The 14546-nt window shown below is 54.0% G+C and overlaps 8 protein-coding genes across 8 annotated transcripts; 4 read left to right on the top strand and 4 right to left on the bottom strand.

The window, feature by feature from the left end:
- Window positions 1-135: 135 nt before the first annotated feature.
- On the bottom strand, window positions 136-2533 carry HMPREF1541_09401 (uncharacterized protein; the record flags this gene model as incomplete). Its single annotated transcript, XM_008714075.1, has 2 exons — window positions 136-2387; window positions 2437-2533. 2 exons carry the CDS (start codon window positions 2531-2533, stop codon window positions 136-138), a joined length of 2349 nt encoding a protein of 782 aa, XP_008712297.1.
- Window positions 2534-3152: 619 nt separating this feature from the next.
- Window positions 3153-4565, top strand: HMPREF1541_09400 (uncharacterized protein; the record flags this gene model as incomplete). The annotated part of the gene is made up of 1 exon (XM_008714074.1): window positions 3153-4565. One exon carries the CDS (start codon window positions 3153-3155, stop codon window positions 4563-4565), a length of 1413 nt encoding a protein of 470 aa, XP_008712296.1.
- An 831-nt stretch (window positions 4566-5396) lies between these two features.
- HMPREF1541_09399 (histone H2B) lies at window positions 5397-5931 on the bottom strand (the record flags this gene model as incomplete). The annotated part of the gene is made up of 3 exons (XM_008714073.1): window positions 5397-5575; window positions 5631-5702; window positions 5757-5931. The coding sequence occupies 3 exons, from the start codon at window positions 5929-5931 to the stop codon at window positions 5397-5399; spliced, it is 426 nt and encodes a 141-aa protein (XP_008712295.1).
- A 755-nt stretch (window positions 5932-6686) lies between these two features.
- Window positions 6687-7224, top strand: HMPREF1541_09398 (histone H2A; the record flags this gene model as incomplete). Its single annotated transcript, XM_008714072.1, has 3 exons — window positions 6687-6739; window positions 6824-7116; window positions 7169-7224. 3 exons carry the CDS (start codon window positions 6687-6689, stop codon window positions 7222-7224), a joined length of 402 nt encoding a protein of 133 aa, XP_008712294.1.
- Window positions 7225-8036: 812 nt separating this feature from the next.
- On the bottom strand, window positions 8037-8519 carry HMPREF1541_09397 (uncharacterized protein; the record flags this gene model as incomplete). The annotated part of the gene is made up of 4 exons (XM_008714071.1): window positions 8037-8110; window positions 8164-8242; window positions 8297-8429; window positions 8482-8519. 4 exons carry the CDS (start codon window positions 8517-8519, stop codon window positions 8037-8039), a joined length of 324 nt encoding a protein of 107 aa, XP_008712293.1.
- Window positions 8520-8978: 459 nt separating this feature from the next.
- HMPREF1541_09396 (uncharacterized protein) lies at window positions 8979-10531 on the top strand (the record flags this gene model as incomplete). Its single annotated transcript, XM_008714070.1, has 4 exons — window positions 8979-9698; window positions 9746-10138; window positions 10186-10368; window positions 10415-10531. 4 exons carry the CDS (start codon window positions 8979-8981, stop codon window positions 10529-10531), a joined length of 1413 nt encoding a protein of 470 aa, XP_008712292.1.
- A 263-nt stretch (window positions 10532-10794) lies between these two features.
- On the bottom strand, window positions 10795-12578 carry HMPREF1541_09395 (uncharacterized protein; the record flags this gene model as incomplete). Its single annotated transcript, XM_008714069.1, has 3 exons — window positions 10795-11856; window positions 11906-12495; window positions 12542-12578. 3 exons carry the CDS (start codon window positions 12576-12578, stop codon window positions 10795-10797), a joined length of 1689 nt encoding a protein of 562 aa, XP_008712291.1.
- Window positions 12579-13257: 679 nt separating this feature from the next.
- HMPREF1541_09394 (uncharacterized protein) lies at window positions 13258-14302 on the top strand (the record flags this gene model as incomplete). Its single annotated transcript, XM_008714068.1, has 2 exons — window positions 13258-13650; window positions 13712-14302. 2 exons carry the CDS (start codon window positions 13258-13260, stop codon window positions 14300-14302), a joined length of 984 nt encoding a protein of 327 aa, XP_008712290.1.
- Between the last annotated feature and the right edge of the window lie 244 nt (window positions 14303-14546).

The following is a 14546-nucleotide window of genomic DNA, read 5'->3' as shown; positions in this document are numbered from 1 at the left end:
ATATGCTCATTTATTTCTGATGGGCAAGGCGACAGAAGACTCTACACTAGCTCGCTGCAGCAGATGCCTCAAACGGCAGCAAGCTCGACACTGACTTTCACAATAACCACATAGCCTGCAGAACAGAATGCTCTATTAACCCAAACCGGCCTTGTTGGTCTTGACCACGTGCTTGATGGAGTCAACGCTGCCCTTATTGCCCTCCTTACCAATGCCCATACCCACGGACCATCCCATCTTTTCAAGCATAGCTCGGCCCCTGTTGTCCTGGCCAATCTCAGGAGCTGCTGCACCAACGACTTCTCCATTGGCATACGAAGCTGCTGCAACCCCGCCGCGGTCGTTTCGGCGAGGCGTAGCACCCGAGGGACGGGTAGACTTGTAGCTTCTGTACAAGTTTTTCGGGAAGAACTTCCTCAAGTTCATCAGCGCATCGACCTCCCAGATGTTGTCGACAGTGTACTGGGGCGTATACGGAGTCTTGGTCAGGACCGGATACCTGCCGAGACCCTTGCCGTCCTTGCCGTGCGATTTCGAGTTCATGCTCAAGGATTTAGCCAGACGATGCACCGAAGCGCGCAAAGGAGCATCCATGGGAGTCATCTCGAGAGTGTCGGCCTCACTGACCAAGAACTGCCGGATCCGAGCCTTGATGACGGCGGGATCACTGCCCTCGGCCGAGTCAAGCTGCAGAGCCTGTTGCGCTTCCATCTTCTCCCGCTTTCTAGCTGCCTTCTTCTCACGATCTTTGGTCCACGTGTTCATAAGCTGTTCGGCAAGCTCTTCATCCAGGTCTTCGAGATCGTAAGGATAATCGGACTTCCGACCCTTACGCTTCGGGCGTAGACTGGGGCGGTCGAAATCCATGATGTCGAAGCCGCCGTACGGGTCTTGATCAAGTGCATCGGCGAAGGCGCTGGCGGATGGGAAATTGGCTCGGCCCCGGTTGTTCCGCTTACTCCTCCCACGATTGGATGTGTGCTTCGACAACGAGAAAGGTATGAAATCGTCGCCATTCATGAACTCGTCGAGGTTCATATCATCTTCATCATCGTCATCCATATCTTCCGCCTCCTTTCCGTCAAAGAGCATCAGATGGTCACCTCCCATTCCGAGCTCTTCTTGCTTGGCCAACGCGCGAGCGATCTGCTCATCAGACATCCGTGATGTTTGTTGTATGATGCGCTCATTCTCATCTTGCTCGGAGCCAATATCATCGATCAGATCTTCCAGTTCCTCGTCCTCACTACTCGAAACCTCGATGGAACCTTGGAGTTTGCTCTGGAACAGCCCCTCATAGATCTCGATTTGTTCGGTGGCCGTGGTAGAGACTAGCTTTGAGTGAGACACCCACTTGGCATCGCTGACTTCCATACCAACGGCAGTGACCAGATACTGCTTGCCCTGAGAACGTTCACGGTGTCTCAGCACCCGCCCAACCTCAGGAACGTCTTCGTCGGTAGTGCTGAGGTCGTTGAGATCGTCGAGATCCGCAGACTCCCAGTCATCCGTCTCGTCTGGGAGGATGCTTGTCTTCGCCGTCTTCTGCACGGACAAGAGTTTGACTTTCGCATGCTGTTCGCCAGAGCCCTTGTGGTAGCGAAAATGCTCGTTGCGTCGATGAGGTTTGGCTTTCTGCGTAGGTGCCTCATCCTCATCCTCGTCGTCATCGTCCTTTTCGTCAAGAGCCATATTGTCTATGTAGTCTCGCATGATTGCCTCTTCCTCCTCCTCTTCCTCTCTCCGCCGACGTTCATGGCGTGACTCCCACCGTCTCCGAGGCCGTGCAGAGATGGCCTCAGGGTGTAAATCATGGTTGGGCTCGTCAGACAAGGATTCTGAGTGAGGGGTTCTTCCATTCGTGGCTAGGTGATGCGCCTCAACAGGGACACGCAAGGGTTGAGCTTCAGACTGTCTAGGCGGACTGTTTGGCTTGCTGAGGAGCTTGGCAGAGGTGTTGCGGCCCTGGAAGATCACTTCATCTGAGTCAGAGGCGGACGAGTCTTTTTGATCCTGTGGCAAAGGTTGATCGGCGTGTGTTCCGTTGGCATGGAGTTCTTGCAGGCCTTCTTCGTGAACACCGACCAATTCCTGGACAGATAAATCATCAGCTGGCACACCAGCAGTTGTTGGCTCTTCAGGCGTCTGAGGCTCTGATTGCTCCGGTCGAGGTGACTCTGAACGGGATGATTGAGGATCCTCGCGCACAAGATTGCCTGCGCTGACGAAGGAGACGGCATTATCTCTCAAGCGAGCGTTGCCCCAGGTGAGACCATGACGTTCTGTATTTCTTGCTTCTTGAGCCATGCTAAAACCATTGCGTGGTGACGATGAGTAAGGAGTAGAGGCGAAGCTCTGCCATTCCTGGACGCTGCGGGTCTTGTAATCTGTGAAGGTTCAGCACTTAGTGATTAATCATAAAACGAGATGCAGTACCGCTCTGCGTAGTCTTGGACTGCTTCGAAGACCATGATGGATCTTTGCCACCGCCCTTCCTGGCGGCGCGACCTTTCGCTCTTTCACGGGCCCCCATGGCGGGGCAGTGTCTCGCGATTGTCTTCAGCCAGTGAGTGCAGCAGAGTCAGGACAGTCAATTCAGACTTATGCATGGACAAAAAAGAGCAGATGCTGCATCAAGAACAGTCGAATCGAAAAATGCACGAAGAATATCAAATGCTAGAAATTCAATGATTGACTCATTAGTGGTGGTTCTGGCTGGATGGGATTGACGCGGCGAAGGTGATGCGCATCATGCTTTCAGTTAAGCTGCAGGTTGCCCGGAGGGCTAACTGTTTTGGTTGAAGCCCTAGCCTGGTCTTGGGATCGTCATCGCCTATCAGTGATGCGGTGCAGCAAGGCTGTAATCGTCCTTCCCGTCATCCGACTACATTCCTACACTCGACGAGTCCTACACTGTGTCCAAAGTTGTCATTTGTGGTCGGACATTGAAGTTGTCGTTTTCGATACACTTCAAACACATTACCATTCTTCCGGCACGTTGTGGCGGTCTTACGCCATCCCGGCACTCGATTAACCACCCCGCAGAGCCGCCCCAGCAGTGTGCCAGACCTCCGGTGCCTGCCGCACTCTAGTGCAAGGTCGCCTTTGCGACTTCTCCTGACGGACATCTTCCCGTGTCTACGAGCGAGGCCATGAGTGGTGTTGACGTGAAGCGCTTCGTGCGCTACTTCTACGACCCTCCACCAAAATATGATGACATGTCCGGGGCCTCTATCTGGTTCCTAGGCAAGGAGTATCCAGCGACACCGCCAAAGCCTGTTTCTACTACCGATCACGAAGACATTGTCGAAGTCGAGTCCTCAACCGATTCTCATGATCCCTCCGAGGCCACCGCATCGACCCAAGATGAACAGCAAACGTCACGACCACCAGCGCAGTCTGGCAGTTTCGACGACGCCCAGCATGTGTCGGGAGACAACCTTCCCTCCCTCTCGAACGATCCAGCGGACGGTGGTTGGCCCCAGCCCTTTCTCGACGATTTCGAATCAAGAGTGTGGATGACCTATAGGTCCAACTTTCAACCTATACTACGATCGCAAGATCCATCAGCGGCCTCAGCGATGACCTTCTCTGTACGCCTACGCAATCTGACAGAGCGAGAAGGCTTCAGCAGCGACACTGGGTGGGGTTGCATGATCCGGTCTGGACAGTCTCTTCTCTCCAATGCCCTAGTGATGCTGCACCTTGGGAGGGAATGGAGAAGACGACAGAAATCCGAGCAATCTACAGCCTCTTCAGATCCAAAGTCTCTGCAAAGGACAGAAGCTTCTATCCTCTCTCTCTTCGCTGACGATCCCGCCGCGCCATTTTCGGTCCATCGCTTCGTCTCTCATGGGGCATCCGCCTGCGGCACCCACCCAGGGCAATGGTTCGGTCCCTCAGCTACGGCATCATGCATCGAAGCTCTTTCTTCCGAATCAGCCTCCTCTGCTGGTCTTCGGGTCTACGTAACACCATCTTCAAGCGAAGTCTTCGAGGACCGGTTCCGCAGCATTGCCGCTGCCTCCCCAACAGATCCTACCATCCAGCCAACCCTCATCCTCCTAGGCATTCGACTAGGTATCGACCGCATCACACCTGTATACCACGAAGCTCTCAAGTCCTCATTGACCTACCCTCAATCAGTCGGCATTGCTGGAGGTCGGCCCTCATCGAGCCACTACTTCATCGGCTGCCAGGGCGACCTATTCCTTTACCTTGATCCGCACGAGACCCGCCCTGCATTACCGTATCACTCCCATCCTTCAGAATATACAGAAGAAGAAATCAGTTCGTGCCATACGCGTAGATTGCGCGGCCTGCGAATGTCTGAGATGGATCCTAGCATGCTGATTGGCTTCCTCATTCGGAACGACGCAGACTGGGAGGACTGGAAAAGAAGGCTCAAGGAAACGAAGGGTAGAGCCATCATACACGTTTACGACAAAACGCCACCGACGCCGGGCCAGGAGGAGCGGAAAGAGGCGGTAGACGAGGTGAGCACCTTCGACGACGAGGAGGAAGGCGATGGAGACGATGCTGTGACCGTGACGGGAAAGGAATGAGCCTATAGCCAGATGCGGATATTGATTACGAGAAACTGAAGACACGACGAGCACGAATTGAACAATGACTATCGACAGGGGGGGAATGAGCGAACAGAAGGATTTTAGCACACTACAGCGGCCAGCGTCGCGGGCAAGGGCAAGCAGGACTTTGAGCATTGCATTCTACTAAACCTGCTGGTGCACTGAAGAAGAGATACTGGACTCCAGTGGCGGTTCTGTTGGATAGATGTTCTACGAACGTGACTGCAAAGCGAAGCGCTTCCCACCCAGCACGCAACCTCTGGCGCATTCCGGCTCTTTTGCGTCGTCTCCAGCCTCTCGGCACCTGTCACCACGCTCACCCTGGCCAACGAGCTCGGTGGCGCTTGTTTCATTAGCGCGTTTGGACGCGTTCCCAGGATCAAAACAAAGCCCAGCGCTGGCTTGTGCAAGAATTACAGAGAGAAGGCAGAGGACAGGATCAGATTTCATGCTTTGGATTGGTATCTTTGAATCCAATCGAGCAGCATACTCGAATGGATGGATGCTTTGCCTGTTGACTTGCGTTGGTGCAGATATTGTACAAACAAGTCGTCATAGCCACCACCATCGTTCTGATGAGAGCTGAAAACCGTAAAGGCATAATTGTGTTCTCCTGCCATGGAGAGCATCTTGAGCTTCTATGCGCTCATGACCCAACCCCGACTCAATCCCATGACGCATTCGTAATAGCTGTAAACCCGTTCAAAACACCGTTGATCGTGATGTGATCATTCCCATGCCACAACCCCGTTGCAAAAAGCCAGATAGGCCAGACCCAGAAAAACAACAAGCTCAAGAGCAAGTCGCTTACTTGGACTGGGAAGAGTACTTGGTGACAGCCTTGGTACCCTCAGAGACGGCGTGCTTGGCCAGCTCACCGGGCAGGATGAGTCTGACGGAGGTCTGGATCTCGCGGGACGAGATGGTCGACTTCTTGTTGTAGGCAGCAAGCTTGGAAGCCTCAGTGGCAACGCGCTCGAAGATATCTGGAGCCGAATTAAAACGCGATTCTTCTAAGCTTGGAGGAGAGACGCGACTTACCGTTGACGAAGGAGTTCAGGATGGACATGGCGCGGTTGGAGATACCGGTGTCAGGGTGAACCTGCTTGAGGACTGTAGAAGACGCGTTAGTCAATGATCAGATGCGACTGAGGTGCGCAAGCTTACCCTTGTAGATGTACGAGGAGTAGGTCTCCTTCCTGGTCTTGCCACGCTTCTTCTTCTCGCCTGAGGGAGCGGCGGCGGTCTTCTTGCCAGCCTCCTTCTTCTCAGCGGCGGGAGCCTTGCCAGCGGGGGCCTTGCCACCAGTGGTGGGCTTCTTCTCAGCAGCTTTGGGAGGCATTTTTGATGGATTTGGGATTTGGAAAGTGGTTTGAAGGTAAGAGTAGTAAGGTGAGATGAACTCAAGTGATGGAAGAGTTATGCGATGGGTATGTGGATGGATGAAGAAGAGGGAGAGGTCGTGATGGAAGTGGGAGAGGTGGAAGTCTTATAGCGGGAAGTGCGACAGGCGGGTTGATCGCAGGTGCGGGCTGATCTGGTGAAAGGCAAGTTCAATCGAATGTCGCCAGATTTTTAAAGCAACAAAACCGTATGATTAACTTGCTCCTTACATCAATTTTTGTATTTGCGAATGAACGAGCGTGTTTTGATACAGTAGGTGACTCCAGTCGCGTCAGGTCGGCGTTGATTGGATGATAAATCGCTCAGATCAAGAGCTGTTGATACTAGCGCGGGTCGCTCGTATTACAGCCGTTTCTGATCTCGCTTGCACAAGGCCTGCAGGCCGCTATGCGAGTTGAAAAGACAAATCTGCGGCCAAAGGCCTCTTGATCATTGCATTTGATTGGCTCTGATCTTTCCACCTTCCCAATCACATCAATCTTTCTTGGCCGGTGCGGGTTGATCTTTTGGAGCATCTGCGGCAGGCACGTCAGCCCGCGCTCGTCCTTATAACTCCTCTCCCACTCCCACCCAACAGCACTTGTCTTCCCCTTCTTCATCCATTCTTCAGCTCCAATCCATCGCACGACTTCAAGTCCATCACATCTACACCTCTTACTCTTTCAACCCTTACTTCCAAACCAACCCATCAAAATGACTGGCGGCAAATCTGGCGGCAAGGCCTCTGGCTCCAAGTCTGCTCAATCGTAAGTCTTCTCCCAGTCGCGCTGATTCCTTGTCGGAAGTGACGCATCTTTGGCTGGTTCAATACGTTCTAACATCCATTCCAGCCGTTCCTCCAAGGCCGGTCTCGCCTTCCCCGTTGGCCGTGTCCACCGTCTGCTCCGCAAGGGCAACTATGCTCAGCGTGTCGGTGCCGGTGCGCCCGTCTACCTGGCTGCCGTTCTTGAGTACTTGGCTGCCGAAATCCTCGAGTTGGCTGGCAACGCTGCTCGCGACAACAAGAAGACCAGAATCATCCCCCGTCACTTGCAGCTCGCCATCCGCAACGATGAGGAGTTGAACAAGCTGCTCGGCCACGTCACCATCGCCCAGGGTGGTGTTCTGCCCAACATTCACCAGAGTAAGTTTCTTGTACGCGTCATTGTTCGAACAACATCTAACGCGTTTTCCAGACCTCCTGCCCAAGAAGACCTCCAAGGGTGGCAAGAACCCCAGCCAAGAGCTGTAGATTGCCTTCTGATGTTTCTGGTGCGGGTTTTGCAAAGGAGTTCACGACACGATCATCATGGGGTTTAGGGGTTGGGCAAGCCGAGTAATGGCTTTTCAGATTTGATTTCAGGGATGTACATCACAGTCCATGCATGGCTTATTGTCATCATGAGCATGGGCACGAATGTGACAGCAGGGCATGAGAAATGCAATGGGCATGGGGCAACTGCGAAGCGGTCGGTACATCAGCTGCATTGCTCTGCAGAATGAGCCATTAGAGATACCACATTGACGATCCCAATCAATGGCAAAACATTCATCAACCTGATCTGAATTCTACTTCAACTGTGGCTCAAGACGCGTATCGACATCTGAAGACAACAACATGGACGCGTCGTATATCTTCAAGGGCAGGGGGTGTTCCGCGTTGGAACTCCGGAGAGGCGTCAGGGGGAGAACAGGCGATTTGCCGACAGTGATCTGACAGTGGCAGACAGCATCAGCAAAACAAATACTTGTGGTGGATGATTTTGGTGCGGCCTGCGGCTCCATAGTAGATCTGGAATCTCCAACCAGTAAATTCGCAGCGACACCGCTGCAACCAAAAGCTGAACCAAAAGTCATCGCGGAAGTGGGAATGACTCAGGGAACATGCACCCCAACCGACGAGTAGTTTCGACTGGTCTTCATCATTTGAACGCCGTTGAGCCTGAATGGCGACGACAACGAGCAGAGCATATATCGTAGTGCCTCCCATCTTTTGGTCTTTATGTACAATGCAATTATTCGCTGGCACCCTCGCCCTTAGAGCCTCATCTGACATCAATAGGCTTACAGCGCCTCCCGAATATGCTTACTGGGAGGAGGCAGGTCTGGCGGGGGGATGTTGCGTTCGTATTTGGAGCCTAAATGAAACTGTCAGAGATCTGCGTACTGGAATCTCGAGGATTCAGCGTACCTCCTGGCGCAGTTGGTGGCCGGTATGGGTCAGGGTGCTTCCACTTGTCTATGAGCTTTTCTGTTTCCAGGAAGAGGACCTAATGGTAATGTCAGCTGTGTGGCTTCACTCGATCTTCGCGCGCTGAACGTACTCTTTGCCGTCTAGGGTCGTTGACATTTCTGTTGGCATCGAACAAGGAGCGAATGTAGACTGCCTGGCCTCTCCAGAGATTGCGCTGGACCGCCCAATCAAGAGCCAGACGGAGTGACCGTCGATATAGGTCTCTGGTGTACACGATGAGCTGGTTTCACTATTGCGTAGCTGAGGTTGACTTACCTCACGGCCTTGACGTGGGGGGTGAATTGGACTGACATATTGCCTTGAAGCGCGAGGCGCCTGGCAAGCTTGAAAATCCCCTTGTGAGCTCCCTTGATGCTCACAAACGTCCCCTGATCGTTCAACGCAACAGGAAAATGGTGTCGTCGACTTTCGCAGGTTGTATTGCACAAGTTGTAATTCAATGTCGTCGATTGGAAGCAGTTCGGAGGACGGGCTTGGCACGCCGGCAGCTCCAGTCCTCCAATCGTCACTGCCTTCTCCGTTTCTCTGCCGCGCCGAGCTGTGTCATGGGAGCTCTACCTACATCCTCCTCTTCCGATCTCCTTTCCGAGCAACTCATTTTGTACATCTCAAGGATTTTCCCAAAGTGAACTCTCACAACGCTCTGCGAGCGTATCCTTTCGTTGCCTCCTAAGCGTCTGCTTTCTTTGTCGCATGCTCCGCAACAGCAAAACCCAGCTCTCTTGAGCCTGTCACGATCGCGCACGCTAAGCATGGCCAGCTTGAGGCTTCGCAGGGTGCCAACCCTCGCCTCGTCTCTCACGGTCCCCAGAAGATCCTACGTGCGCGCCTACAGCATCCTTAGAACCTCTACCGACCTGCGAAAACCTGGCAACAGCTCACTGAAAAATGCCGCATATCCTGCACGCTCTTCCCTTCCTGGCATCCGACCATTCGGAACCTCCCCGGTCTACCTGGACACCACCGTGAAGGTCCCTCAAATGGCCGAGTCCATATCTGAGGGTACCCTGAGCTCCTTCTCGAAGCAGGTTGGCGACTACGTTGAGCAAGATGAGGAAATCGCATCCATAGAGACTGACAAGATTGACGTCTCGGTAAATGCCCCCGAAGCCGGCACGATCAAGGAACTGCTTGTTAGTGAAGGAGACACCGTGACCGTGGGTCAGGAAATCGCAAAGATGGAGCCTGGTGCGGGCGGCAGTGGTGGTGCGAAGGAGGCAAAGGAGGAACCTAAACAACCTGCATCGAGTGAGCAACCAACCAGCTCTGACCCGGAGCCCAAGAAGGAGGAGCCCAAGAAAGAGGAGCCCAAAAAGGAGGAGCCTAAGAAGGAGGCGCCGCCGCCACCACCCAAGAAGGAAGAGAAGCCTGCTCCCCCCAAGGAAGAGAAGAAGCCTGCCGCCTCCGAGGGCAAGCAGGAGGCCAAGGGGATCGATTCCCCATTCGGCAAGGGCAGTCGCAACGAGGATCGCGTAAGATATATTGATTCGTGCTTGAGGAACTCGACTGATCTTGACAGGTGAAAATGAACCGCATGCGCCTGCGGATAGCGGAGCGTCTCAAGCAATCCCAGAACACCGCGGCTTCGTTGACAACCTTTAACGAGGTCGACATGTCCAACATCATGGAATTCCGCAAAAAGTACAAGGACGAGGTTCTCAAGAACACTGGTGTCAAGCTGGGCTTCATGAGTGCCTTCGCCAAGGCTGCCGTTCTAGCATTCAAGGATGTTCCCACCGCCAATGCTTCGATTGAGGGTCCTGGTGGCGGCGATACCATTGTTTACCGTGACTACGTCGATATCAGCGTCGCTGTCGCTACCCCCAAGGGTCTGGTCACTCCCGTTGTCCGGAACGCCGAGAGTATGGAGATGATCGAGATCGAGCAGTCCATTGCTGGTCTTGGCAAGAAGGTGAGTGGCCGGAGCTGACGACAGAATTGAGCTGACTGTTATCATAGGCTCGCGATGGCAAACTGACGATTGAGGATATGGCTGGCGGAACCTTCACCATCAGCAATGGCGGTGTTTTCGGGTCCATGATGGGTACTCCTATCATCAACTTGCCCCAGACGGCTGTATTGGGTCTGCACGCCATTAAGGATCGCCCCATGGTCGTCGATGGCAAGATCGAAATTCGACCAGTAAGCATGCACCTCACTCTATGGCTTCAATTCTAACGTTCGCCAGATGATGTATCTTGCTCTGACTTACGATCACCGCCTGCTGGACGGCAGGGAGGCTGTGACATTCCTGGTAAAGATCAAGGAGTATATTGAGGATCCCCGGAAGATGCTACTTGCATAAACTTGTGCATAGTCGAGCGCTGTCATCCTGGCCTGCTGGGGGTGTATAGATGACGAGCATCAACACATACAGACGAGCTGCGGCTGCAGGGGCGAGGCGTCGGTTCATGTATTGGCCTCGAGCCCTCGAAGCTTGCTTTGCTGACAAGAATATGACATGGTCGTCCTCGGATCGTAGATTCGCGATCTTGACTACCCATGACATCCAGTCTATCTGTTCTTTATGCACCTTCTTACTCCCTTTATCGCATCAGGCACTACCGCCTACAGCTTCGATTTCTCTTCCCTCACTTTCAGACCCCGCCCCTCGCCCTTCTGCTCCTTGACCTTGAGCACTCGGCGCAACAACTTTCCCGTTGGGCTCTTGGGCACCTCATTCACAAACTCCACCTCGGCCAACCACTTGTATCTCACCTTATTGTCCTTGACGTACTTCAACAGCTTTTGACCTTCGGCGATGTCTGCTGCGATTCCTTTCTTCAGGACAACAAACGCCTTCGGCTTTTCGCCAGCGTATTCGTCCTTGATACCGAGTACCGCACAGTCCTCGACCTCGGAGTGACCAAGAAGGAGATCTTCCAACTCCGCTGGCGGCACTTGCAGCCCCTTGACCTTGATCATCTCCTTAATTCGGTCCTCAATGTGCACGAGGCCTTCGGCGTCAAAGTGGCCTACATCCCCCGTGTGCAAGAATCCGTCTTGGTCGAATGTTTCCTTGGTTGCAGCGTCATTGCCCAGATATCCCATCGCGATCTGTGGGCCGCGTGCGCAGATCTCGCCCGTCTCGCCGATCCCGAGTTCTTTGCCCGTGTCTAGGTCCAAGACCTTGGCCACCGTGTTTGCCACCAACATGCCCCCCGTCGTTGCATACTTGTAGTCAAAATGGCTCGGCGGGTGGCAAGTGATGCAGGCAGTGCTTTCGGTTGCGCCGTAACCCTGCCGGAATCCGGTCCAGGGAAATTTGCGTTGCAGCTCCTTGATGATCTCCGGGCTGGTGGGCGCCGAGCCGCTGCTCCAGCGCTGCACGCATCTCAGGTCGTACTGGGCTGCCACTGGGTCGCGGACCAGGCGGATCAGGATGGGCGGCACGAGGATCAGCTCTGCGACCTGGAAGTCGACAATGGCCTGGCACATGGATGGGAGGGTGTAGGAGGGGAGCATGATTGATTTGCCATTCAGGAGGAGCGGGTAGGTGCAGAAGCGCACGAGCCCGGTGATGTGGAACAGTGGCATGACGGCGAGGATGGAGTAGCCGCTCGGAGGAATGACCTGGAGTTGTTGAAGCTGTAGGCATTGCGCTATTATGTTGTGATGCGAGAGCATGACCTGAATTTCGTTAGCAGTGGGATTTGACTGACATAGTGGGGTGCAGTACAGCTTTGGGGAGACCTGTCGTTCCAGAACTGAAGTTCAGGTAACCACAGACCTTGCGGTTGTCGGTATGGGGTGGGATTCGATACGGAATGGGTGCAGACAAGGAGCTGGCCTGCTTCATGAGCTCCTGGATGGTCTGGAAACCAGGCGCCGACCCTTCCAGGAGAAATATGCGTTCACGGGGGATTCCAGCGTTGTCCGCGGCTGTCATCGCCACAGGAAGAGCATTGGGAAGAGTCATGAGGATGGTCGACTTGGCCGTTTTGAGAGCATGTGTCATCTCCTCCGCCGTATAGGCGGGCGATGCGCCATTGACACGCCCTCCAACACGGATAACCGACCACATGGCCACTGGGTACCATATTGTGTTGGTGCTGAAGAGTGAGACCGTATCTCCGGGCTTAAGGCCATATTTGTGGACGAGGACGGTGCTTAGCTGTGTGGCTTTGTCTTTCACTTGCTGCCAGTCGAGTTGCTCTCGCGTGATTGCATTGACATAGGCCCCTAGTGGCTGCGACCTGGGACGATTGTACAACGGCGACCAGCGTGTGTTCTCAAACAGCCACTCCCATGTGGTTATAGTCGTTGGATCTTTGTCGCGTGAGCAGTGTAGCTAGGTGTGGTGGAGAGATCTTACATTCCAGGTCCGGATGTACGGACTTGAGGAGAACCATTGCGCCACCTCTCTTGTTGGTGATACTGTCTGCCTCTTCCTACCAAGACACATTGTCCAAGATACCCTTTAGATATGTCGCTCCGCTCGTGTTGGAGAAGGCCGAAACTCCGTGCGGAGGTAGCGGAGAGGCGGGCCTCGGATGTCGGGTTTGATGTCCGGCCGCCTTTGGATATGATTGTTCTGGGCCATGCTGGGTATCTGAGCAGGTTGGAAGATGCGGTATGTGCACGAGATTGCTCTATGTCTACGTTGACAAATATTTATTCTGGTGTAGTAGCTTGTGCCGCTGACGGAGGCATGATGGTATGTGTCTGTGAGTGATGGAGATATAATATAAATGCTCCCTTAATAATTTCCCCACCTGCACGCCTTAATCAGCAACATGTCACAGACAAGGCGCGCTGACAACGTCTGAACAGCTAACAAGACGCTGCTTCGTTAATAGATCCGACATCCTACTACGATCACTTTCAAGATCCGCAAGGCAAGGCTCCAACTAGGTTCCTACGCCGCAAGGGCAAGACCAGTTAACCTCAGCGACGCGGTTCATACAGTTTACACATTGAGCCAACTCGCAAATTTCGAATGGTCAAACGGTCATCTACCAGCTAGCTCAAACCCTTGAAGTGTTTATCGCCATCTCGAGAGCCAAAAGCCCGGCACACGAGAGGCCCGCCATGACCAAGAAAATCGAGGTGCTCCTATATGGACTCGGAGCCATAGGATCTTTCTACGCCTTCATACTCCAGCGCAATCCCCGCGTGCGGCTATCTGTCTGTGCGCGTTCCAACTATGAAGCAGTCAAGGCCAACGGCGTCACCATTCGCAGCAAGAATCATGGCCAGCACAACTATAAGCCTGCCAAGGTCCTCCGATCACCGGACGAGGCCCAGCAGACCTACGACCACATCGTCTGTGTGAACAAAGCCGTCAATACAGATTCAGTGCTTAAGCAGCTGGTGCCAGTAGTGGACCCGAAGAAGACCACGATAGCACTGATGCAGAATGGCGTGGGCATTGAGGACCCCTTCCGAAAGGCTTTCCCAAGCTGTACCATCATATCCGGCGTGGTAAGTTTAACTAAGTGACATGGCCTGCCCCACTACTCGAGAACTGACATCGCAACCACAGGTTTGGGTCGGAGCCACTCAGCATACCCCGGGCGTCGTTGACCACGGATCCGCGGAGAACACGGAGCTCGGCGTTTTCCCCAATCCAAACCTCGACGCGGGCCTCGAGCAGCAAAGACTCGAAGAGCTCGAATCCCTCTTTCGAGACGGTGGGACTGACATCACTGTCCCGCAGGACATCCAGACCGCTCGGTGGAAGAAGTGTATCTGGAATATGGCTTGGAACGGTCTGACCACCCTGACTGGTGCCGACACGGAGGCATGGCTCAATTCATCCGATCTTTCAACACCACTGACCCACCGGCTGATGACGGAGGCCATTGAAGTCGCCAGAGCACTTGGCGTGCCCGGTGTGGAGTACAGCCTCGCGGACGAGCTGCTAGCAAAGGTGCGGCCCATGGGAGCTTTGTACAGCAGCATGTATCACGACAGTCGAGCAGGCCGGCCGATGGAAGTCGAGGTCATTCTAGGGACGGCCGTGCGGAAGGGCCGGGAGTTGGGTGTGGCGATTCCGACGTTGGAGATCGTCTATGCTATGCTTCTGGCGATAGATCAGCGGTTGGTCAGGGAGAAGGCCCAAGACTCCAAATGAGTTCTCGGAGGAGCTCTGGAGGGCTCGCGGTGATGCGACGATTAAGGCATGGGCCGGTTGCAGACGTAGACAGCATCGACCATCCGGTGCCTGAATCACAAGCCTCTTGGAGATCCAGGACCTAGGTCGATGTCACCAATACTCTGGGCGATCCGCAAGATAGTGAGCACCTCATTCAGTGGAAAGTCAGAAAGCCGCGGGCCCGTGACATGTGGACAGGGGAACTTCGATGTCTGGCCAATGG

This window comes from Cyphellophora europaea, assembly GCF_000365145.1.
Source record: "Cyphellophora europaea CBS 101466 unplaced genomic scaffold supercont1.10, whole genome shotgun sequence".
NCBI classification, from domain to species: domain Eukaryota; kingdom Fungi; phylum Ascomycota; class Eurotiomycetes; order Chaetothyriales; family Cyphellophoraceae; genus Cyphellophora; species Cyphellophora europaea.
Note: the sequence above shows the minus strand (reverse complement) of the source record. Positions and strands in the feature narration are given on the sequence as shown.